Source organism: Bombina bombina, chromosome 7 (assembly GCF_027579735.1).
Source record: "Bombina bombina isolate aBomBom1 chromosome 7, aBomBom1.pri, whole genome shotgun sequence".
Lineage (NCBI taxonomy): Eukaryota > Metazoa > Chordata > Amphibia > Anura > Bombinatoridae > Bombina > Bombina bombina.
The window spans coordinates 452,791,204-452,816,844 of record NC_069505.1 but is presented as its reverse complement, the minus strand read 5'-3'; the positions used below and the strand labels follow the sequence as shown (position 1 = coordinate 452,816,844).

Below are 25,641 nucleotides of genomic sequence, written 5' to 3'. Positions count from 1 at the left end.
CATAAAAGGAAGTGCAGGAAATGAGCAGCATCACACAGTATGCACCAGAGTCAGGAAGAGAGGTGAGTAAAATGGCTGCCAGCAGCACATGGCAAACAGATCAGGGAAAAAACCCTGACATGCACGTTCAGAACAGATACTGTTATGGCTGAAGTTCACATAAATGCACGTTCGGAACAGATACGGTTATGGCTGAAGTACACATAAATGCACGTTCGGCACAGATACGGTTATGGCTGAAGTACACATAAATGCACGTACGGCACAGATACGGTTATAGCTGAAGTACACATAAATGCACATTCGGCACAGATATGGTTATGGCTGAAGTACACATAGATGCACGTTCGGCACAGATACTGTTATGGAAGATTCTGCATTATAAGGTTTCCATAAAATACATCCGACACTGTAGCAGCAGAAGAGATTTTTTATCAAATATCATTAGTGCTTAATTACAACACCCAGATTTCATGATGCCCCTTTGGTATAGAGCGCAACATCCCACACTTACTTGTATCCTCAGAATGTTTCCTGTCAGTATCTTCATAGATTTCCTGCGCCTGATTTTCAAGGGGTTTTACCGCACACAGATCTTCTGTTTGTTCCACTTTAATTGTAACTGGAAAAAAACCCATATAATACATTTCAATAGTTAACATGAGACATACACCCACCTGTACCCTGTATCCCTCAGATACAACACACATCATACACTCACCTGTACCCTGTATCCCTCAGACACATCACACACATACACTCACCTGTGCCCTGTATCCCTCAGACACATCACACACATACACTCACCTGTACCCTGTATCCCTCAGACACATCACACACATACACTCACCTGTACCCTGTATCCCTCAGACACATCACACACATACACTCACCTGTACCCTGTATCCCTCAGATACAACACACATCATACACTCACCTGTACGCTGTATTCCTCAGACACATCACACATACACTCACCTGTACCCTGTATCCCTCACACACATTACACACATACACTGACTTGTACAGTGTATCCCTCAGACATATCACACACATACACTCACCTGTACCCTGTATCCCTCAGACACATCACACACATACACTCACCTGTACCCTGTATCCCTCAGACATATCACACACATACACTCACTTGTACCCTGTATCCCTCAGCTACATCACACATATACACTCACCTGTGCCCTGTATCCCTCAGACACATCACACACATACACTCACCTGTACCCTGTATCCCTCAGACATATCACACACATACACTCACCTGTACTCTGTATCCCTCAGACACATCACACACATACACTCACCTGTACCCTGTATCCCTCAGCTACATCACACATATACACTCATCTGTGCCCTGTATCCCTCAGATACATCACACACATACACTCACCTGTACCCTGTATCCCTCAGACACATCACACACATACACTCACCTGTACCCTGTATCCCTCAGACACATCACACACGTACACTCACCTGTACCCTGTATCCCTCAGACACATCACACACATACACTCACCTGTACCCTGTATCCCTCAGACACATCACACACATACACTCACCTGTACCCTGTATCCCTCAGACATATCACACACATACACTCACCTGTACCCTGTATCCCTCAGCTACATCACACACATACACTCACCTGTACCCTGTATCCCTCAGACACATCACACATATATACTCACCTGTACCCTGTATCCCTCAGACACATCACACACATACACTCACCTGTACCCTGTATCCCTCAGACACATCACACACATACACTCACCTGTACCCTGTATCCCTCAGCTACATCACACATATACACTCACCTGTGCCCTGTATCCCTCAGATACATCACACACATACACTCACCTGTACCCTGTATCCCTCAGCTACATCACACATATACACTCACCTGTATCCTGTATCCCTCAGCTACATCACACACATACACTCACCTGTACCCTGTATCCCTCAGACACATCACACATATACACTCACCTGTACCCTGTATCCCTCAGACACATCACACACATACACTCACCTGTACCCTGTATCCCTCAGACACATAACACACATACACTCACCTGTACCCTGTATCCCTCAGACACATCACACACATACACTCACCTGTATCCTGTATCCCTCAGACATATCACACACATACACTCACTTGTACCCTGTATCCCTCAGCTACATCACACATATACACTCACCTGTGCCCTGTATCCCTCAGACACATCACACACATACACTCACCTGTACCCTGTATCCCTCAGACATATCACACACATACACTCACCTGTACCCTGTATCCCTCAGACACATCACACACATACACTCACCTGTACCCTGTATCCCTCAGCTACATCACACATATACACTCATCTGTGCCCTGTATCCCTCAGATACATCACACACATACACTCACCTGTACCCTGTATCCCTCAGACACATCACACACATACACTCACCTGTACCCTGTATCCCTCAGACACATCACACACGTACACTCACCTGTACCCTGTATCCCTCAGACACATCACACACATACACTCACCTGTACCCTGTATCCCTCAGACACATCACACACATACACTCACCTGTACCCTGTATCCCTCAGACATATCACACACATACACTCACCTGTACCCTGTATCCCTCAGCTACATCACACACATACACTCACCTGTACCCTGTATCCCTCAGACACATCACACATATATACTTACCTGTACCCTGTATCCCTCAGACACATCACACACATACACTCACCTGTACCCTGTATCCCTCAGACACATCACACACATACACTCACCTGTACCCTGTATCCCTCAGCTACATCACACATATACACTCACCTGTGCCCTGTATCCCTCAGATACATCACACACATACACTCACCTGTACCCTGTATCCCTCAGCTACATCACACATATACACTCACCTGTATCCTGTATCCCTCAGCTACATCACACACATACACTCACCTGTACCCTGTATCCCTCAGACACATCACACATATACACTCACCTGTACCCTGTATCCCTCAGACACATCACACACATACACTCACCTGTACCCTGTATCCCTCAGACACATAACACACATACACTCACCTGTACCCTGTATCCCTCAGACACATCACACACATACACTCACCTGTATCCTGTATCCCTCAGACATATCACACACATACACTCACTTGTACCCTGTATCCCTCAGCTACATCACACATATACACTCACCTGTGCCCTGTATCCCTCAGACACATCACACACATACACTCACCTGTACCCTGTATCCCTCAGACATATCACACACATACACTCACCTGTACCCTGCATCCCTCAGACACATCACACACATACACTCACCTGTACCCTGTATCCCTCAGCTACATCACACATATACACTCATCTGTGCCCTGTATCCCTCAGATACATCACACACATACACTCACCTGTACCCTGTATCCCTCAGACACATCACACACACATACACTCACCTGTACCCTGTATCCCTCAGACACATCACACACATACACTCACCTGTACCCTGTATCCCTCAGACACATCAGCACAGATACTGCTAAGGATGAAGTAAACATAAATGCACGTTCGGCACAGATACTGTTATGGATGAAGTACACATAAATGCACGTTCGGCACAGATACGGTTATGGCTGAAGTACACATAAATGCACGTACGGCACAGATACGGTTATGGATGAAGTACACATAAATGCATGTTCGGCACAGATACGGTTATGGCTGAAGTACACATAAATGCACGTACGACACAGATACGGTTATGGCTGAAGTACACATAAATGCACGTTCGGCACAGATACGGTTATGGCTGAAGTACACATAAAAGCATGTTCAGCACAGATAGTGTTATGGATTAAGTACACATAAATGCATGTTCGGCACAGATACTGTTATGGCTGAAGCGCAAATGAAATGTTCCTCCTATTTAGATTCCGCATTATAAGGTTTCCATAAAATACATCTGACACTGTAGCAGCAGAAGAGATTTGTTATCAAATATCATTAGTGCTTAATTACCACACCCAGATTTCATGATGCCCCTTTGGTATAGAGCGCAACATCCCACACTCACTTGTGTCTGTATCCTCGGAGTGTTTCCTGTCAGTATCTTCATAGATTTCCTGCTCCTGATTTTCAAGGGGTTTTACCGCACACAGATCTTCTGTTTGTTCCACTTTAATTGTAACTGGAAAAAAACCCAGATAATACATTTCAATAGTTAACATGAGACATACACTCACCTGTACCCTGTATCCCTCAGACACATCACACACATACACTCACCTGTACCCTGTATCCCTCAGACACATCACACACATACACTCACCTGTACCCTGTATTCCTCAGACACATCACACACATACACTCACCTGTACCCTCTATCCCTCAGACACATCACACACATACACTCACCTGTACCCTGTATCCCTCAGACACATCACACACATACACTCACCTGTACCCTGTATCCCTCAGACACATCACACACATACACTCACCTGTACCCTGTATCCCTCAGACACATCACACACACATACACTCACCTGTACCCTGTATCCCTCAGACACATCACACACACATACACTCACCTGTACCCTGTATCCCTCAGAAATCACACACACATACACTCACCTGTACCCTGTATCCCTCAGAAATCACACATCATACACTCACCTGTACCCTGTATCCCTCAGATACAACACACATCATACACTCACCTGTACCCTGTATCCCTCAGATACAACACACATCATACACTCACCTGTACCCTGTATCCCTCAGACACATCACACACATACACTCACCTGTACCCTGTATCCCTCAGACACATCACACACATACACTCACCTGTACCCTGTACCTCTCAGACACATCACACACATACACTCACCTGTACCCTGTATCCCTCAGACACATTACACACATACACTCACCTGTACCCTGTATCCCTCAGACACATCACACACTTACACTCACCTGTACCCTGTATCCCTCAGTCACATCACACACATATACACTCACCTGTACCCTGTATCCCTCAGACACATCACACACATACACTCACACTGTACCCTGTATCCCTCAGACACATCACACATATACACTCACCTGTGCCCTGTATCCCTCAGACACATCACACACATACACTCACCTGTACCCTGTATCCCTCAGACACATCACACACATACACTCACCTGTACCCTGTATCCCTCAGACACATCACACACATACACTCACATGTACCCTGTATCCCTCAGACACATCACACACATACTCTCACCTGTACCCTGTATCCCTCAGACACATCACACACGTACACTCACCTGTACCCTGTATCTCTCAGACACATCACACATATACACTCACCTGTACCCTGTATCCCTCAGACACATCACACACATATACACTTACCTGTACCCTGTATCCCTCAGACACATCACACACATACACTCACACTGTACCCTGTATCCCTCAGACACATCACACATATACACTCACCTGTGCCCTGTATCCCTCAGACACATCACACACATACACTCACCTGTACCCTGTATCCCTCAGACACATCACACACATACTCTCACCTATACCCTGTATCCCTCAGACACATCACACATATACACTCACCTGTACCCTGTATCCCTCAGATACATCACACATACACTCACCTGTACCCTGTATCCCTCAGACACATCACTCACCTGCAACCTGTATCCCTCAGACACATCACACACATACACTCACCTGTACCCTGTATCCCTCAGATACATCACACATCATACACTCACCTGTACCCTGTATCCCTCAGATACATCACACACGTACACTCACCTGTACCCTGTATCCCTCAGACACATCACACACATACACTCACCTGCACCCTGTATCCCTCAGATACAACACACATCATACACTCACCTGTACCCTGTATCCCTTAGATACAACACACATCATACACTCACCTGTACCCTGTATCCCTCAGACACATCACACACATACACTGACCTGTACCCTGTATCCCTCAGACACATCACACACATACACTCACCTGTACCCTGTATCCCTCAGACACATCACACACATACACTCACACTGTACCCTGTATCCCTCAGACACATCACACACATATACACTCACCTGTACCCTGTATCCCTCAGACACATCACACACATACTCTCACCTATACCCTGTATCCCTCAGACACATCACACACGTACACTCACCTGTACCCTGTATCCCTCAGACACATCACACACATACACTCACCTGTACCCTGTATCCCTCAGACACATCACACACATATACACTCACCTGTGCCCTGTAACCCTCAGACACATCACACACGTACACCAACCTGTACCCTGTATCCCTTAGACACATCACACACGTACACTCACCTGTACCCTGTATCCCTCAGACACATCACACACATACACTCACCTGTACCCTGTATCCCTCAGACACATCACACACATACACTCACCTGTACCCTGTATCCCTCAGACACATCATACACGTACACTCACCTGTACCCTGTATCCCTCAGACACATTACACACATACACTCACCTGTACCCTGTATCCCTCAGACACATCACACACATACACTCACCTGTACCCTGTATCCCTCAGACACATCACACACATACACTCACCTGTACCCTGTATCCCTCAGACACATCATACACGTACACTCACCTGTACCCTGTATCCCTCAGACACATTACACACATACACTCACCTGTACCCTGTATCCCTCAGACACATCACACACATACACTCACCTGTACCCTGTATCCCTCAGACACATCACACACATACACTCACCTGTACCCTGTATCCCTCAGACACATCACACACATATGTACCGTGTATCCTTCAGACATCACACGCGTATACTGACCTGCGCTGGTATTGATTTTCTGCTCCAGATGTTCCAGTTGACTTAGATCTAAATGATTTGTTTGTTCAGTATTAAATATGACCTCAGCGTTACCGTCACCTGCACAGATCATATAAATATGGTTGTCAGTCAGTAACTTTATATTGTGCATTTATGCTATTTCCGGTAAAAGGAAATAAGTTTATAGTAGTTTAAAATAATATTGTAATATTACTGTATTCCTGCAACTGACATCAGCAGAATAAGCTTATCTGTAGCAACTTGCAGTGACAAGCCTTATGTTAAAGGGACAGTCTACACCAGAATTTTTAATGTTTTAAAAGATAGATAATCCCTTTATTACCCATTCCCCAGTTTTGCATAACCAACACAGTTATATAAATATACTTTTCACCTCTGTGATTATCTTGTATCTAAGCCTCTGCAAACTGCCCCTTTATTTCAGTTCTTTTGACAGACTTGCCTGCCCCAGATAACTTCACGTGCACGAGCACAGTGTTATCTATATGAAACACATGAACTAACACCCTCTAGTGGTGAAAAACTGTTAAAATGCATTTTGAAAAGAGGTGGCCTTCAAGGTCTAAGAAATTAGCATATGAACCTCCTAGGTTAAGCTTTCAACTAAGAATACCAAGAGAACAAAGCAAAATTGGTGATAAAAGTAAATTGGAAAATTGTTTAAAATTACATGCCCTATCTGAAACATGAAAGTTTATTTTGGCCTAGACTGTCCCTTTAATACACAGTGAGATGCACCCACATGACCCCTTAGTAAATGCTACAAGGAGCTGACACAATCATGTGTATACCTCTCAGTCATTATTTTATAGCAACGCTAGACAGGTTTCATGACATTACCAAATTGTGATTGTCTGATATCTGGATGCTGAATACGCCATATATCGTCATTTTAAATTTTTACATATTTGTAAAAAGATTTTTGATGTGCCGGAGAGATCTGCCGAGGTGAGAATCTATCGAGCGATAATATCTCCTGCCAGAATTAAAATTAGAATTAAAATCTGGTCTATATTTTGGGAAAGTTTAATAACAATTAAGTCCCAAAAATCCTGATCTAGACTATTAGGACCATATACATTACAAAATATATAATTTACTCGAGCTATCTCAACGTGCAAAATTATCCATCTATCGTGTGGGTCCATTTGTAAATTCAAAATATTATAACTTAAATTTTTATTAAATAAAAAATCAACTCCTTTCTTCCTCTTAGAACAATCAGAGGCAATGACCTGACCTAACCATTTACATTTAAATGTATCAACCTCTTCCATTTTTAAGTGCGTCTCCCGCAGCAGAACCACATCAGGTTTATGCTCAGCTAATTGTTTAATTATTAGTTTTCTTTTAATAGGTGAAGTCACCCCACCTACATTTCATGAAAGGCATTTGATCTTTTCCTTCGTCATTTTGTGAATAATATAATAATACTATGTATGGCACGATAGGGGAGGAGAAACGGGAGGAGGGGGAGTGTAAGAGGAGAGAGAGGAAGAGGAGAAAGGGGGAAAAAAGGGGTTGCGGGGTCCCTCCAACACCCCAAGCATCTCTCCTACAGTGGCCCCTATTTATCAAGGGCTGGCGGACCTGATCCGACACTGCGGATCAGGTCCGCCAGACCTCGCTGAATACGGCGAGCAATACGCTCGCCGTATTCAGCATTGCACCAGCAGCTCACAAGAGCTGCTGGTGCAACGCCGCCCCCTGCAGACTCGTGGCCAATGGGCCGCCAGCAGGGGGGTGTCAATCAACCCGATCGTACTCGATCGGGTTGATTTCCGGCGATGCCTGTCCGCCTGCTCAGAGCAGGCGGACAGGTTATGGAGCAGCGGTCTTTGTGACCGCTGCTTCATAACTGCTGTTTCTGGCGAGTCTGAAGACTCGCCAGAAACACGGGGCATCAAGCTCCATTCGGAGCTTGATACATATGCCCCAAGTATCTCTAGTTAACCTACCAACAGTATATGTAAAAACGAGCACCATAAAAAACATAAACAGTTTTTACCTCTGAAAACATAACAATTTTGTTAATAGAGCAATTTAACTTCTGTGTTTTCTTTAGAGATAATATAATCTTACTCTTAACTAAACACCAAATTAAAACACAAAAACCCATATCGCTACTATAAATAAAGCATAACACATAAATTATATCTTACCCCATGACAGGAATAGAACAATAAACAAAAAAGAAAGAGAGCGTGTATTTCTATCAGAGTACATTATTTTTTTTACAAAATTCCCTGGCTTCTACCGCGTTATTAAGAGTGATATTACCATCCTATTCCTCAATTATCACTTTAGCGGGATACAATAGCCTAGCCTTAAAGCCTGCCTTGATCAGCTTTGTGCAGTGAGGGGCTAATCCTTTTAATTGAAGTTTCATTAGAATAATCTTGAAAAAATTATATTTTAGATTGCCCTATATACAAATTATCCATTATTCTGTAGAGACGTAAAATGTTCATTTTATCTTGATAGTTTAAAAGCTTAACCATAACTGGTCGATTGTAGTTCCTTTCTCTAGTACTATCCCTAATGGGTCCCAATCTATGAGCCCTTTCGACTAATATTGGCAAATCTTTTTGTAACATACCAACAGCTAAGTGTTGTACTAGTAAAAGATAGCAAGTCAGGGTAATCTCCATTATCAGGGAGACCTATCATTTTAAGATTATTCCGCCGTGAGCGGTCTTCTAACTCATAAACTTTCTCTTGTAGCATTTTCAAGACTTTACCTTGATCATCTATAATTTGTTCTTGTTTGCACAGTGTATCCTCAGTTTCTGATACTCTACTCTTGACTTCGGTAAGACGGTTGGAAAATTGTCTGAGTTCTGCCGTTAAGTTTGTTATTTGAGTTTTTAACAGCTCAAATTGCGGTAGGAAAATATCGGACATCTGGGTTACTATTGGCTGTATATCAATTTTATGTAACATTGTCTCATTAGGGATATCTAAGTGTGTATCACATGGCCGGAGAGTTAACTTTAAAAGGGACATTAAACACTTTGAGATGGTAATATAAAATGATAAATTGTATATATAAAACAACTCTGCAATATACTTTCATTATTTATTTTGTCCTCTTTGCCTGTAATTCCATTCTGAAATTGTGAGCTTTTCAGTTCCTGTTAGAAATGGAAGTGCAGAACACTGTTAAATCCAGCACAACCATTGGCTGCACACTCTAGTGACCTATTTATAACTGACCCTAATTGGCCACAGCAGAGAAGGTAACACAAGTTACAACATGGCAGCTCCCAGTGTTTTATAGACACTAAAACTTTACACTTATTTTGTCACTTTTTAAACAACTAATGAAACTTTAAAAAATACATCTACATGTTAGTCATGGACTAATCTTTTCTTTGAATGCATCATTCTATCTAGCATGTATTTAGTGTTTAATCTTTAATGTTTGTGATATATTTTTCCATGTGCACCCATCAAAAACCTCTATAAGAAAAATCTAAGAAAACTCCTAAAAGTGTAAATAGTGAGAGAAGGGTAGTTATACCCTGTGTTAAATAAGTACATCTGAGTGCAAACATGCACAACAAATAGTGCAAAAGAGAGATATCCCAATATAGGGGGGGGGGGGCATTTAACTCCTTCCTCTCCTTAGTGTAAGTGCTCGTGTTTATTTTCTTTCCACTTTTTTTTTGGGTGTGTGAAAATGTATAAAAAAAAAAAAAAAGAAAAACAAACTAGTGAAGGTTCTAACCGGTCATGTCCCTCATTATTGATTATTTATGTTGCTTTTAGAGCACAAGGAAAACTACCTCTGTAGCACTTAGATCAATCGTTCTATAATATTTAAGCCAGCCACAAAACAGAGCCAAACATTTCATCAAAACTGCCAAGTTGCACGTTTAAGCATCCTCTAAATGACTATACATTCCACTTGAGACATTTAAGTAGTAAAATATGAGGACTTTTTATGTCAAAATTACATGGAGAGTTACTCTCTTTTATTGCAGACCCTTAAAATATTTATTGCTGCATTCATTTATATAGAGAGGGTACTAAACATTTAGATGCATGTTCTAAGACTCCCTTTAGGATCTCAGTGTATATTATATAGAACACCTTTTATACTTCATAATATTTCTAATAACCAGCTTAGATAAGAAGACATTTAGATGCATGTTCTAAGACTCCCTTTAGGATCTCAGTGTATATTATATAGAACACCTTTTATACTTAATGATATTTCTAATAACCAGCTTAGATAAGAAGACATTTAGATGCATGTTCTAAGACTCCCTTTAGGATCTCAGTGTATATTATATAGAACACCTTTTATACTTCATAATATTTCTAATAACCAGCTTAGATAAGAAGACATTTAGATGCATGTTCTAAGACTCCCTTTAGGATCTCAGTGTATATTATATAGAACACCTTTTATACTTCATAATATTTCTAATAACCAGCTTAGATAAGAAGACATTTAGATGCATGTTCTAAGACTCCCTTTAGGATCTCAGTGTATATTATATAGAACACCTTTTATACTTAATGATATTTCTAATAACCAGCTTAGATAAGAAGACATTTAGATGCATGTTCTAAGACTCCCTTTAGGATCTCAGTGTATATTATATAGAACACCTTTTATACTTAAGAGATATTTCTAATAACCGGCTTAGATAAGAAGGTATGCATATAGAAGCATTAGTACAAGTTATGCTATCAACCAACTCCTTTAGGATCACAGTGAATATTATATAAAGGACCTTTTATGCATAAAATATATTTCAAGTAACCAGCTGGAAAAAAAAGGATATGCAGGTAGGACAATATTCTCAAATTACACGAGAGAAGATATAGAGCAAGAGAGCATTAAAGCAAATTATGCTATTAGCCAACTTTGAATCCGGGCAGCCTATGGCAATCTGTACAGGCCATTGTGGCACATATCACATAGTTATCAGCGTTTATGATGGTTTCTGTAGCAAGTCCACCTTCAGGACATCATATCCTGGTTTAAGCTTTAAGGGAATAGTAGCCTCAGGTTCCTTGAGGCGAGTGGCCCACAGTGTTATAAGTAAAGTGCCTTGTATCTTTTAGACCAACAATAAACAGGGGCTAATTACCATCCACCATATAGATAAGAACAAAGCCAATATTTATAGACAGCGGACAATGGCTTATAGTAAACACTGTGTGCTTTAAATAGTACTTGCACTTTTTAAAGGATTTCCCCTTACTGCGCCTCCTCTTTGCCGGGAAATAGAAAACGATATACTCCTCCAAACAGCGTCGCGGTCCTGGACGTGTTGCTAAGGTCTCCTCTCCAGCCACACGTCTACCAACGGCATACGGCCAGTCTGCTCCTCTCTGAACAATCCAGGGCAGCGACTGTCTTCCAACTCGTGGACTTCAACAAGGTACTTTGTGCGGTTACAGCCCCCAGCCTCCGAGGTAAGAGCTCACAATAAAGGACTCCAGTGTTCTTCTGGTCGCCAGGTGGTTCCTATTTGTGACATTTGAGTGTGGTATGGGTCTGGCTCCAGCGACCGAGCCACAACGGATGTTCAGCGGTTCCAAGCTCTGCACCTCTTGTTGGGTGCTGGTGCCCTAGGAAAGCGTTCTACCTTCAGCAACGGGCATGGAGCAGGGGTTGGTTGTATCGAGCTCCAAACGCTAGCACACAGCTTCCTCGTGCAAGCGCTTAGCTCCACCCACCGGAACTAGAACCATCAGCTAAGAGACCCTAATGAAATTGTGATTGTCAGTATTGCAAATGCAACAGTGATTTATCCCATGGATTGCTCAGAACTCACAGGGTTAAATCACTACTGTAAAACACACACAGTAGTGATTTAACCACTTGATGATTAGTGTAACAAATGCAGCAGTGATTTAACCACTTGATGATTAGTGTAACAAATGCAGCAGTGATTTAACCCCTTGCCTTTTTCAAGACAAAATACAGTGAAAACTGTCTAAGACGGACTCTGTATAACACGGAAACCTGTCCATGACGGAAAAATTCCACAGTCCCGGCACTTAGTGTTATACTTACATTGTTTAACTACCTGGATAAGCCGGAACCTGTCCAACACGGAAACGGAATGCAGTCTCAGTGTTAAGTGCATATACATTATGTTCAGCTACCTGGATAAGCCGGAAAATGTAACGCAGAAGGGGTGTGGCAACACTGGAACATAAGTGGTGTGGGAACGCTGAAACTACGGAACAGACGCCGAAACAGAAGTAGTGTGGGAAAGACGCTGAAACGGAAGAGGTGTGGGAACGGACACTGAAACGGAAGGGGTGTGGGAACGGACGCTGAAACGGAAGGGGTGTGGGAACGGACGCTGAAACGGAAGAGGTGTGGGACACAGAATGGCTCCTAGAAAGTGCAACACTTTTACTCTCGCTGCAAAAGTGAAAGTGATTGAGGCCTACAAAAAAGATAAGTTGTTTGTAAAACAATGCGTTAAGAAATTTAAGTGCGGCAAAATGCAAATTTATGAACCTATCAAAAATAAAAGAGAAAATCATGTAAGAATGGTTAGCTGGCAATGGTGAAGTAAAGAGGAAAGTGAAGACAGTAATTGATGCAACAATTAATCTTTTAATACTGTACTGTGTTTGTATACAACTGATGTTTTCTCACCCATTTAATTTGTTAGAAAAAAAAGTAAATACAAATAAAAAATAAATAAAAAAACCGGTGTAATGATTAAGCAGAAAAACTGTACTGTCTTTGATACTTGCAAAACAAGAAATTGATTCTGGGATGCACTGATACTTATATGGTGTTGATCCTTAGCATTTGCGCCCAAATGCTCCGATTCTGGAACTGACAGTCAGAGGGAGACCTGCAGTGCCGTGAGGGAACATGGAAATGGCTTCCCAGCCAATCAGGAAGCCAGGCAGCAGGTCACACCCGACTTTCTGATTGGTCAGGAAACCATTCCCACGCTCCCTTGCGGCAGTGCAGGTCAGACTGGCTTCATGACCAATACAGTAACATTATTATGCCATTTTGGATTTTGCACATGTCAAAAGACGCTCCATCAGTCACTAACTGTATAAGGCGGAAACCTGTCCAAGACGGAAAATTTCCTTTGTCCGATGCCATTCCGTCTTAAGCAGGTTTCACTGTATTTACCATGAATGCGTGCAGTACTTTACTGCCGATATATACTGTGCATATATACAACATGCGTATGCTTCATAATGACAGAGAGATACACATGCAGGTAAAGAGTAAATCAAAGTATAGACAATGATTAAAAAATAACAATAAAGGCGGGATATATAAAGTAACGTTACATCCAAATAAGCAGCACATGTGTCAGGGTTTTTTTCCCTGCTCTGTTTGCCATGTGCTGCTGGCAGCCATTTTACTCACCTCTCTTGCTGACTCTGGTGCATACTGTGTGATGCTTCTCATTTCCTGCACTTCCTTTTATGACCAGAATGGTGAACATCATCAGTGTGAGACAGGATGTGATCACTTATTATTTAAAGGGCCTCTGTTAAGTATGCTTTGCCCTTGCGTTTTCTCAGACCTGTTTGTGAGAGCTCCTGCGTATTACCTGGCTGTCTGACGTCCTTCCTGGTTCCTGATCCCTGGCTTGTTCCTGACTCTGCTGTTCTCCTTGTTCCTGATTACGGCTTGTCTGACTACTCGCTTTGGCTCCTGACTCGGCTCATCTGACTATTCGCTTTGGCTCCTGACTCGGCTCGTCTGACTACCAGCCCTGGTTTTGATTCCTGGTTTGTTATTTGACTTGTGGACTTTTTATAATTTTTTGCTATTAATAAAGGTGTGATTATTTTTGCATTTCTCGTCTCAGTCTGATTCCTGGCACCCTGACAACATGGAAATAATGAAAACCGTATCCCCTCACCAGAGGCTTAAGCAAGAGTTAAAGTGATGGTAAACAGCGCTTATTTACGACTGAACATTTCCACTCTGCATACATTAAATATTCTAACCACACTAAAAGTTTCTATTATTTTTACTTACTTTTTATTTAGCACTTTGATATATTTGTACAACTCTTGTTTGCCCCGCCCCCTCTAAAGTGAAGTGACGTATATTATGGTCCCACCCACTCTACACGTCAGAACCTCTGCGTTCCCCAGACAGGGACTACCAATAGCGTATGCACAAGGCTGTCAACGACGTATGTCAACTAGTCATAAAGTCACAAAATTCTGTTTTTTACTTTGTTTGCAGTACAGAGAGCATTGTGCACCTCTCATATAGAAGTAAGCCTGTTCGACAACTCGCTTAATCATTTGATGCGCCTGAAAAACATAATTTATGTAAGAACTTACCTGATAAATTCATTTCTTTCATATTAACAAGAGTCCATGAGCTAGTGACGTATGGGATATACATTCCTACCAGGAGGGGCAAAGTTTCCCAAACCTTAAAATGCCTATAAATACACCCCTCACCACACCCACAAATCAGTTTAACGAATAGCCAAGAAGTGGGGTGATAAGAAAAAAAGTGCGAAGCATATAAAATAAGGAATTGGAATAATTGTGCTTTATACAAAAAAATCATAACCACCACAAAAAAGGGTGGGCCTCATGGACTCTTGTTAATATGAAAGAAATGAATTTATCAGGTAAGTTCTTACATAAATTATGTTTTCTTTCATGTAATTAACAAGAGTCCATGAGCTAGTGACGTATGGGATAATGACTACCCAAGATGTGGATCTTTCCACACAAGAGTCACTAGAGAGGGAGGGATAAAATAAAGACAGCCAATTCCTGCTGAAAATAATCCACACCCAAAATAAAGTTTAACAAAAAACATAAGCAGAAGATTCAAACTGAAACCGCTGCCTGAAGAACTTTTCTACCAAAAACTGCTTCAGAAGAAGAAAATACATCAAAATGGTAGAATTTAGTAAAAGTATGCAAAGAGGACCAAGTTGCTGCTTTGCAGATCTGGTCAACCGAAGCTTCATTCCTAAACGCCCAGGAAGTAGAAACTGACCTAGTAGAATGAGCTGTAATTCTTTGAGGCGGAATTTTACCCGACTCAACATAGGCAAGATGAATTAAAGATTTCAACCAAGATGCCAAAGAAATGGCAGAAGCTTTCTGGCCTTTCCTAGAACCGGAAAAGATAACAAATAGACTAGAAGTCTTACGGAAAGATTTCGTAGCTTCAACATAATATTTCAAAGCTCTAACAACATCCAAAGAATGCAATGATTTCTCCTTAGAATTCTTAGGATTAGGACATAATGAAGGAACCACAATTTCTCTACTAATGTTGTTGGAATTCACAACTTTAGGTAAAAATTCAAAAGAAGTTCGCAACACCGCCTTATCCTGATGAAAAATCAGAAAAGGAGACTCACACGAAAGAGCAGATAATTCAGAAACTCTTCTAGCAGAAGAGATGGCCAAAAGGAACAAAACTTTCCAAGAAAGTAATTTAATGTCCAATGAATGCATAGGTTCAAACGGAGGAGCTTGAAGAGCTCCCAGAACCAAATTCAAACTCCATGGAGGAGAAATTGACTTAATGACAGGTTTTATACGAACCAAAGCTTGTACAAAACAATGAATATCAGGAAGAATAGCAATCTTTCTGTGAAAAAGAACAGAAAGAGCGGAGATTTGTCCTTTCAAAGAACTCGCGGACAAACCCTTATCTAAACCATCCTGAAGAAACTGTAAAATTCTCGGTATTCTAAAAGAATGCCAAGAAAAATGATGAGAAAGACACCAAGAAATATAAGTCTTCCAGACTCTATAATATATCTCTCGAGATACAGATTTACGAGCCTGTAACATAGTATTAATCACGGAGTCAGAGAAACCTCTATGACCAAGAATCAAGCGTTCAATCTCCATACCTTTAAATTTAAGGATTTCAGATCCGGATGGAAAAAAGGACCTTGTGACAGAAGGTCTGGTCTTAACGGAAGAGTCCATGGTTGGCAAGATGCCATCCGGACAAGATCCGCATACCAAAACCTGTGAGGCCATGCCGGAGCTATTAGCAGAACAAACGAGCATTCCCTCAGAATCTTGGAGATTACTCTTGGAAGAAGAACTAGAGGCGGAAAGATATAGGCAGGATGATACTTCCAAGGAAGTGATAATGCATCCACTGCCTCCGCCTGAGGATCCCGGGATCTGGACAGATACCTGGGAAGTTTCTTGTTAGATGAGAGGCCATCAGATCTATCTCTGGGAGCCCCCACATTTGAACAATCTGAAGAAATACCTCTGGGTGAAGAGACCATTCGCCCGGATGCAACGTTTGGCGACTGAGATAATCCGCTTCCCAATTGTCTACACCTGGGATATGAACCGCAGAGATTAGACAGGAGCTGGATTCCGCCCAAACCAAAATTCGAGATACTTCTTTCATAGCCAGAGGACTGTGAGTCCCTCCTTGATGATTGATGTATGCCACAGTTGTGACATTGTCTGTCTGAAAACAAATGAACGATTCTCTCTTCAGAAGAGGCCAAAACTGAAGAGCTCTGAAAACTGCACGGAGTTCCAAGATATTGATCGGTAATCTCACCTCCTGAGATTCCCAAACTCCTTGTGCCGTCAGAGATCCCCACACAGCTCCCCAACCTGTGAGACTTGCATCTGTTGAAATTACAGTCCAGGTCGGAAGAACAAAAGAAGCCCCCTGAATTAAACGATGGTGATCTGTCCACCACGTTAGAGAGTGCCGAACAATCGGTTTTAAAGATATTAATTGATATATCTTCGTGTAATCCCTGCACCATTGGTTCAGCATACAGAGCTGAAGAGGTCGCATGAGAAAACGAGCAAAGGGGATCGCGTCCGATGCAGCAGTCATAAGACCTAGAATTTCCATGCATAAGGCTACCGAAGGGAATGATTGAGACTGAAGGTTTCGACAGGCTGTAATCAATTTTAGACGTCTCTTGTCTGTTAAAGACAAAGTCATGGACACTGAATCTATCTGGAAACCCAGAAAGGTTACCCTTGTTTGAGGAATCAAAGAACTTTTTGGTAAATTGATCCTCCAACCATGATCTTGAAGAAACAACACAAGTCGATTCGTATGAGACTCTGCTAAATGTAAAGACGGAGCAAGTACCAAGATATCGTCCAAATAAGGAAATACCACAATACCCTGTTCTCTGATTACAGACAGAAGGGCACCGAGAATCTTTGTGAAAATTCTTGGAGCTGTAGCAAGGCCAAACGGTAGAGCCACAAATTGGTAATGCTTGTCTAGAAAAGAGAATCTCAGGAACTGATAATGATCTGGATGAATCGGAATATGCAGATATGCATCCTGTAAATCTATTGTGGACATATAATTCCCTTGCTGAACAAAAGGCAATATAGTCCTTACAGTTACCATCTTGAACGTTGGTATCCTTACATAACGATTCAATAATTTTAGATCCAGAACTGGTCTGAAGGAATTCTCCTTCTTTGGTACAATGAAGAGATTTGAATAAAACCCCATCCCCTGTTCCGGAACTGGAACTGGCATAATTACTCCAGCCAACTCTAGATCTGAAACACAATTCAGAAATGCTTGAGCTTTCACTGGATTTACTGGGACATGGGAAAGAAAAAATCTCTTTGCAGGAGGTCTCATCTTGAAACCAATTCTGTACCCTTCTGAAACAATGTTCTGAATCCAAAGATTGTGAACAGAATTGATCCAAATTTCTTTGAAAAAACGTAACCTGCCCCCTACCAGCTGAACTGGAATGAGGGCCGTACCTTCATGTGAACTTAGAAGCAGGCTTTGCCTTTCTAGCAGGCTTGGATTTATTCCAGACTGGAGATGGTTTCCAAACTGAAACTGCTCCTGAGGACGAAGGATCAGGCTTTTGTTCTTTGTTGAAACGAAAGGAACGAAAACGATTGTTAGCCCTGTTTTTACCCTTAGACTTTTTATCCTGTGGTAAAAAAGTTCCTTTCCCACCAGTAACAGTTGAAATAATAGAATCCAACTGAGAACCAAATAATTTGTTTCCCTGGAAAGAAATGGAAAGTAGAGTTGATTTAGAAGCCATATCAGCATTCCAAGTCTTAAGCCATAAAGCTCTTCTGGCTAAGATAGCCAGAGACATAAATCTAACATCAACTCTAATAATATCAAAAATGGCATCACAGATGAAATTATTAGCATGCTGGAGAAGAATAATAATATCATGAGAATCACGATTTGTTACTTGTTGCGCTAGAGTTTCCAACCAAAAAGTTGAAGCTGCAGCAACATCAGCCAATGATATAGCAGGTCTAAGAAGATTACCTGAACATAGATAAGCTTTTCTTAGAAAAGATTCAATTTTTCTATCTAAAGGATCCTTAAACGAGGTACCATCTGACGTAGGAATGGTAGTACGTTTAGCAAGGGTAGAAATAGCCCCATCAACTTTAGGGATTTTGTCCCAAAATTCTAACCTGTCAGGCGGAACAGGATATAATTGCTTAAAACGTTTAGAAGGAGTAAATGAATTACCCAATTTATCCCATTCCTTAGCAATTACTGCAGAAATAGCATTAGGAACAGGAAAGACTTCTGGAATAACCGCAGGAGCTTTAAAAACCTTATCCAAACGTATAGAATTAGTATCAAGAGGACTAGAATCCTCTATTTCTAAAGCAATTAGTACTTCTTTAAGTAAAGAGCGAATAAATTCCATCTTAAATAAATATGAAGATTTATCAGCATCAATCTCTGAGACAGAATCCTCTGAACCAGAAGAGTCCAAAGAATCAGAATGATGGTGTTCATTTAAAAATTCATCTGTAGAGAGAGAAGATTTAAAAGACTTTTTACGTTTACTAGAAGGAGAAATAACAGACAAAGCCTTCTTTATGGATTCAGAAACAAAATCTCTTATGTTATCAGGAACATTCTGCACCTTAGATGTTGAGGGAACTGCAACAGGCAATGGTACATCACTAAAGGAAATATTATCTGCTTTAACAAGTTTGTCATGACAATTATTACAAACAACAGCTGGAGGAATAGCTACCAAAAGTTTACAGCAGATACACTTAGCTTTGGTAGATCCAGCAGGCAGAGGTTTTCCTGTAGTATCTTCTGGCTCAGATGCAACGTGAGACATCTTGCAATATGTAAGAGAAAAAACAACATATAAAGCAAAATAGATCAAATTCCTTATAAGACAGTTTCAGGAATGGGAAAAAAATGCCAAACATCAAGCTTCTAGCAACCAGAAGCAAATGAAAAATGAGACTGAAATAATGTGGAGACAAAAGCGACGCCCATATTTTTTGGCGCCAAATAAGACGCCCACATTATTTGGCGCCTAAATGCTTTTGGCGCCAAAAATGACGCCACATCCGGAACGCCGACATTTTTGGCGCAAAATAACGTCAAAAATGACGCAACTTCCGGCGACACGTATGACGCCGGAAACGGAAAAGAATTTTTGCGCCAAAAAAGTCCGCGCCAAGAATGACGCAATAAAATGAAGCATTTTCAGCCCCCGCGAGCCTAACAGCCCACAGGGAAAAAAGTCAAATTTTTGAGGTAAGAAAAAATATGATAATTTAAAGCATAATCCCAAATATGAAACTGACTGTCTGGAAATAAGGAAAGTTGAACATTCTGAGTCAAGGCAAATAAATGTTTGAATACATATATTTAGAACTTTATAAATAAAGTGCCCAACCATAGCTTAGAGTGTCACAGAAAATAAGACTTACTTACCCCAGGACACTCATCTACATGTTTGTAGAAAGCCAAACCAGTACTGAAACGAGAATCAGTAGAGGAAATGGTAAATATAAGAGTATATCGTCGATCTGAAAAGGGAGGTAAGAGATGAATCTCTACGACCGATAACAGAGAACCTTATGAAATAGACCCCGTAGAAGGAGATCACTGCATTCAATAGGCAATACTCTCCTAACATCCCTCTGACATTCACTGCACGCTGAGAGGAAAACCGGGCTCCAACTTGCTGCGGAGCGCATATCAACGTAGAATCTAGCACAAACTTACTTCACCACCTCCCTTGGAGGCAAAGTTTGTAAAACTGATTTGTGGGTGTGGTGAGGGGTGTATTTATAGGCATTTTAAGGTTTGGGAAACTTTGCCCCTCCTGGTAGGAATGTATATCCCATACGTCACTAGCTCATGGACTCTTGTTAATTACATGAAAGAAATAAAAAAATATGGGGGGGGCGGAGCCTACACTCAAAGCAGCGAGACGCATCTTGGTGAAGCTCCAGGAGTTTAAACAGTTTTTTACAAGTTACCAGCAGCGAACTAATAATTTGAACATCTAAGCAGGTTTACATCCCTGAGATTCAACAGCCTCTAAAAGCGGATGATTTGACTGTGTTCTGCCTATGTTCTTTGAGTCAGCTACACTACAGTTCTGCACACAAGCCTAGAAGCCATCTTGAAACTTCCTATAGCCACGCGGTGATGACCAAAAGATGCAGAATCTGTGCAGGTTATGAAGTGCAGGTCTGGGGCTGCCGCAAAATAACCCCCCCCACCCCGTACACTGGGGTTACGCTATCCTGTAATAGGATCATTTTCACTCTTGAGAACAACCTATTATTCAGTACAGCACACACTGAACGACACTAGGAAAGGACTGTGGGGGAAATACATCAATAGGGGAGAACGTCCTTCTACTAAGATGGCGAACGCCACTCAACTCCTCCTAAGCGAAATAGAAGATATACTGAACCACCACTTTCACCAGTTATGTACGCTGATTGAAACAGAATGGGGGAGCCTGAGAACTATTATTAACCCATCTTTGGCTACTAAAAACCTACAATCGAATCAGGAAGAGGCTTCTGACATGCCACGTGTTGCAGCGGACTCTATAGCTATCTCTGGGTGCTCCTCTGGAAGAGAACAAGCGACTGAGCAGAGACCGGGTTGGGGGTTACATTTGAGAGCAGAGGCACTCTCAGTACCAACAAACACAGCATCTGAATTGCAGACACCAATTTACCTGATGAGCCAGATTGTGGAATCCCACGGTGACTACATTGCAGAGTCTACCCAATCTGGGGACACGGACTGCATAACAGAGCAGATAAAAGTTATCCATTACCCCAAGATAAAGTGGCTGGATACCGGGCTCCTAACCCTTAGTGTACAAGGGTCTAATCAGCAATGGCCACAGGTTACTGTGCAGAGTGACACATTGTTCAACGACCGTCATGTAAAATCCGGCCTGCAGTCTGGACCTCTGAGATTACGCTCCTCTGCTGTTCCGGGACACGCTTGTCACTCATGCCCAGGAATAGACCACGGTTCATAATGAGAGTCAGGGCCGGAGTGGGTTAAACTTTTCTCATACAGAGGTAGGTGGTTGCTTTGAGACCTAGATACTGTCACCATAACGCAGTCTATGAAACAGACAGCGCAACCTCCTGCTTAAAGGTGTACCCTATAAGGTTTTCTATTGGGAGCCTTCACATATATAACCCGGAGTGAACTAAACTTTGTGCTTTAAGGGCATTCCTATGCTGGCCAGTAAGCCCTCATCATCTACTTGCTCTCCAAGTGACTTTAGATATGAAGACAATGTCTGAAATTATATAGTCACCCCCAGTTTACTCAAGATCTCTTTTAGCTTGAAATTGTTGTTTGTTGATAGTTTACCAGGCTGGCCATAACTTTATTAATCCAATAATTTTAACCTGTCTCCAAAACACATAATAGAGTCTCAGAACTGACGAGAAATTGGTGCCAGGAACGTCATGTGTTTAGAGACGCTGTGGCTCATCACACTGTACATACACTCTTACCTTATACATAATGGGGCACAATCATGGTAGCGTAGTTTTTTTTTTATCTTGTTTTTTATGGGTTTCCATACCTCCAATACTGACAAATACTTTGCTAATAATCTGCTAGCTCACTTAGGATCGACATATATATAGCAGCATCTAACTTTCACAAATCAGGTCTTCAGTGAGCTCACCCTTTAGGTGTAGAAGGACAGTAAGCAGTTATTACACTTGCGACATAATAGTCACATTGAGTATTCACATGGGGTTAATTGGTGACAATTAGAGGGGTCTGAGGCAGGACATAATGTAAAGCACTTACATACAACAAATACACTAGCCGCTATTTTCTTGTTAATTTGTATTGCTATGTTTGCCTGTATTGATAGTCCATGTTCATTTCATTGAGGTTACCAGTTTACATCTACCGTGGTATAAATACTCCAGCAGTAGGTTTCCATGGAACAATTATTATTTTTTTCTATCAGCTTATTAATGCACAAGTGCTATGATCCTCAATTGTATTACTACTAAAAAACAGAATTTATATCTTACCTGATAAATTCCTTTCTCCTACGGTGTGTCCGGTCCACGGCTTCATCCTTACTTGTGGGAATATTCTCTTCCCTAACAGGAAATGGCAAAGAGGCACACAGCAAAAGCTGTCCATATAGCCCCTCCTCTGGCCCCGCCCCCCAGTCATTCGACCGACTGTTATTAGAAAAAGGAGAAACTATAGGGTGCCGTGGTGACTGTAGTGTATAGAGATAAAAAAAAAATTAAGCCTGACAAAAAGCCAGGGCGGGCCGTGGACCGGACACACCGTAGGAGAAAGGAATTTATCAGGTAAGATATAAATTCTGTTTTCTCCTACATAGGTGTGTCCGGTCCACGGCTTCATCCTTACTTGTGGGAACCAATACCAAAGCTTTAGGACACGGATGAAGGGAGGGAACAAGTCAGGCAACCTAAACGGAAGGCACCACGGCTTGCAAAACCTTTCTCCCAAAAACAGCCTCCGAAGAGGCAAAAGTATCGAATTTGTAAAATTTTGTAAAAGTGTGCAGTGAAGACCAAGTCGCTGCCTTACAGATCTGATCAACAGAAGCCTCGTTCTTGAAGGCCCATGTGGAAGCCACAGCCCTAGTAGAGTGAGCTGTAATTCGTTCAGGAGGCTGCCGTCCGGCAGTCTCATAAGCCAATCGGATGATGCTTTTCAGCCAAAAGGAAAGAGAGGTAGCAGTAGCTTTCTGCCCTCTCCTCTTACCAGAATAAACGACAAACAAGGATGAAGTCTGTCTAAAATCCTTAGTTGCTTCTAAGTAGAATTTTAAAGCACGAACCACATCTAGGTTGTGTAACAAACGTTCCTTCTTTGAGGCTGGATTCGGACACAGGGAAGGAACAACTATTTCCTGGTTAATATTCCTGGTGGAAACCACTTTTGGAAGAAAACCAGGTTTGGTACGCAAAACAACCTTATCTGTATGGAATACCAGATAGGGTGAAGTACACTGCAAAGCAGACAATTCAGAAACTCTTCTAGCAGAAGAAATAGCAACCAAAAACAGAACTTTCCAAGATAGTAACTTAATATCTATGGAATGTAAAGGTTCAAACGGAACCCCTTGAAGAACTGAAAGAACTAAGTTTAGACTCCATGGAGGAGTCATAGGTCTGTAGACAGGCTTGATTCTGACTAAGGCCTGTACAAATGCCTGTACATCTGGCACTGTTGCCAGACGTTTGTGCAACAAAACAGACAAAGCAGATATCTGTCCTTTAAGAGAACTCGCTGACAACCCTTTATCCAAACCCTCTTGGAGAAAGGAAAGTATCCTAGGAATTTTAATTTTACTCCAAGAGAATCCCTTGGATTCGCACCAACAGATATATTTATTCCATATCTTATGGTAAATCTTCCTAGTCACAGGTTTTCTGGCTTGGACCAGAGTATCTATAACTGAATCTGAAAACCCACGCTTAGATAAAATCAAGCGTTCAATTTCCAAGCAGTCAGTTGCAGAGAGACTAGATTTGGATGTTCGAATGGACCTTGTACTAGAAGATCCTGTCTCAAAGGTAGCTTCCATGGTGGAGCCGATGACATATTCACCAGGTCTGCATACCAAGTCCTGCGTGGCCACGCAGGAGCTATCAGGATCACCGAGGCCTTCTCCTGTTTGATCCTGGCTACAAGCCTGGGAAGGAGAGGGAACGGTGGAAACACATAAGCTAGGTTGAACGACCAAGGCGCCACCAATGCATCCACTAGTGTTGCCTTGGGATCCCTGGATCTGGACCCGTAGCGAGGAACCTTGGAGTTCTGACGGGACGCCATCAGATCCATGTCTGGAATGCCCCATAGTTGAGTTAACTGGGCAAAGACTTCCGGGTGGAGTTCCCACTCCCCCGGATGGAAAGTCTGACGACTCAAATAATCCGCCTCCCAGTTGTCTACTCCTGGGATGTGAATTGCAGATAGGTGGCAGGAGTGATCCTCCGCCCATTTGATGATCTTGGATACCTCTCTCATCGCCAAGGAACTCCTTGTTCCCCCCTGATGATTGATGTACGCTACAGTCGTCATGTTGTCCGACTGAAATCTTATGAATCTGGCCTTCGCTAGTTGAGGCCAAGCCAGGAGCGCATTGAATATCGCTCTCAGTTCCAAAATGTTTATCGGGAGAAGAGACTCTTCCCTAGACCATAGACCCTGAGCTTTCAGGGAGTCCCATACCGCGCCCCAGCCTAAGAGACTGGCGTCGGTCGTGACAATGACCCACTCTGGCCTGCGGAAGCTCATTCCCTGAGACAGGTGATCTTGAGTCAACCACCAGCGGAGTGATTCTCTGGTTAACTGGTCTACTTGAATCTGGGGAGACAAGTCTGCATAATCCCCATTCC

General features: G+C 42.1%; 1 protein-coding gene across 2 annotated transcripts in view; it reads right to left on the bottom strand.

Moving 5' to 3' along the window:
• Positions 1–25,641, bottom strand: part of LOC128666691 (gastrula zinc finger protein XlCGF57.1) — a 207,797-nt gene that overhangs the window by 76,024 nt on the left and 106,132 nt on the right. For both annotated transcript variants that reach the window (XM_053721426.1, XM_053721427.1), the window contains exons 6-8: positions 6,967–7,065; positions 4,135–4,248; positions 515–622 (exon numbers count right to left, since the gene is read on the bottom strand). In XM_053721426.1, the coding sequence (XP_053577401.1) occupies positions 515–622; positions 4,135–4,248; positions 6,967–7,065 (321 nt within the window). The remainder of the gene's footprint in view (positions 1–514; positions 623–4,134; positions 4,249–6,966; positions 7,066–25,641) is intronic.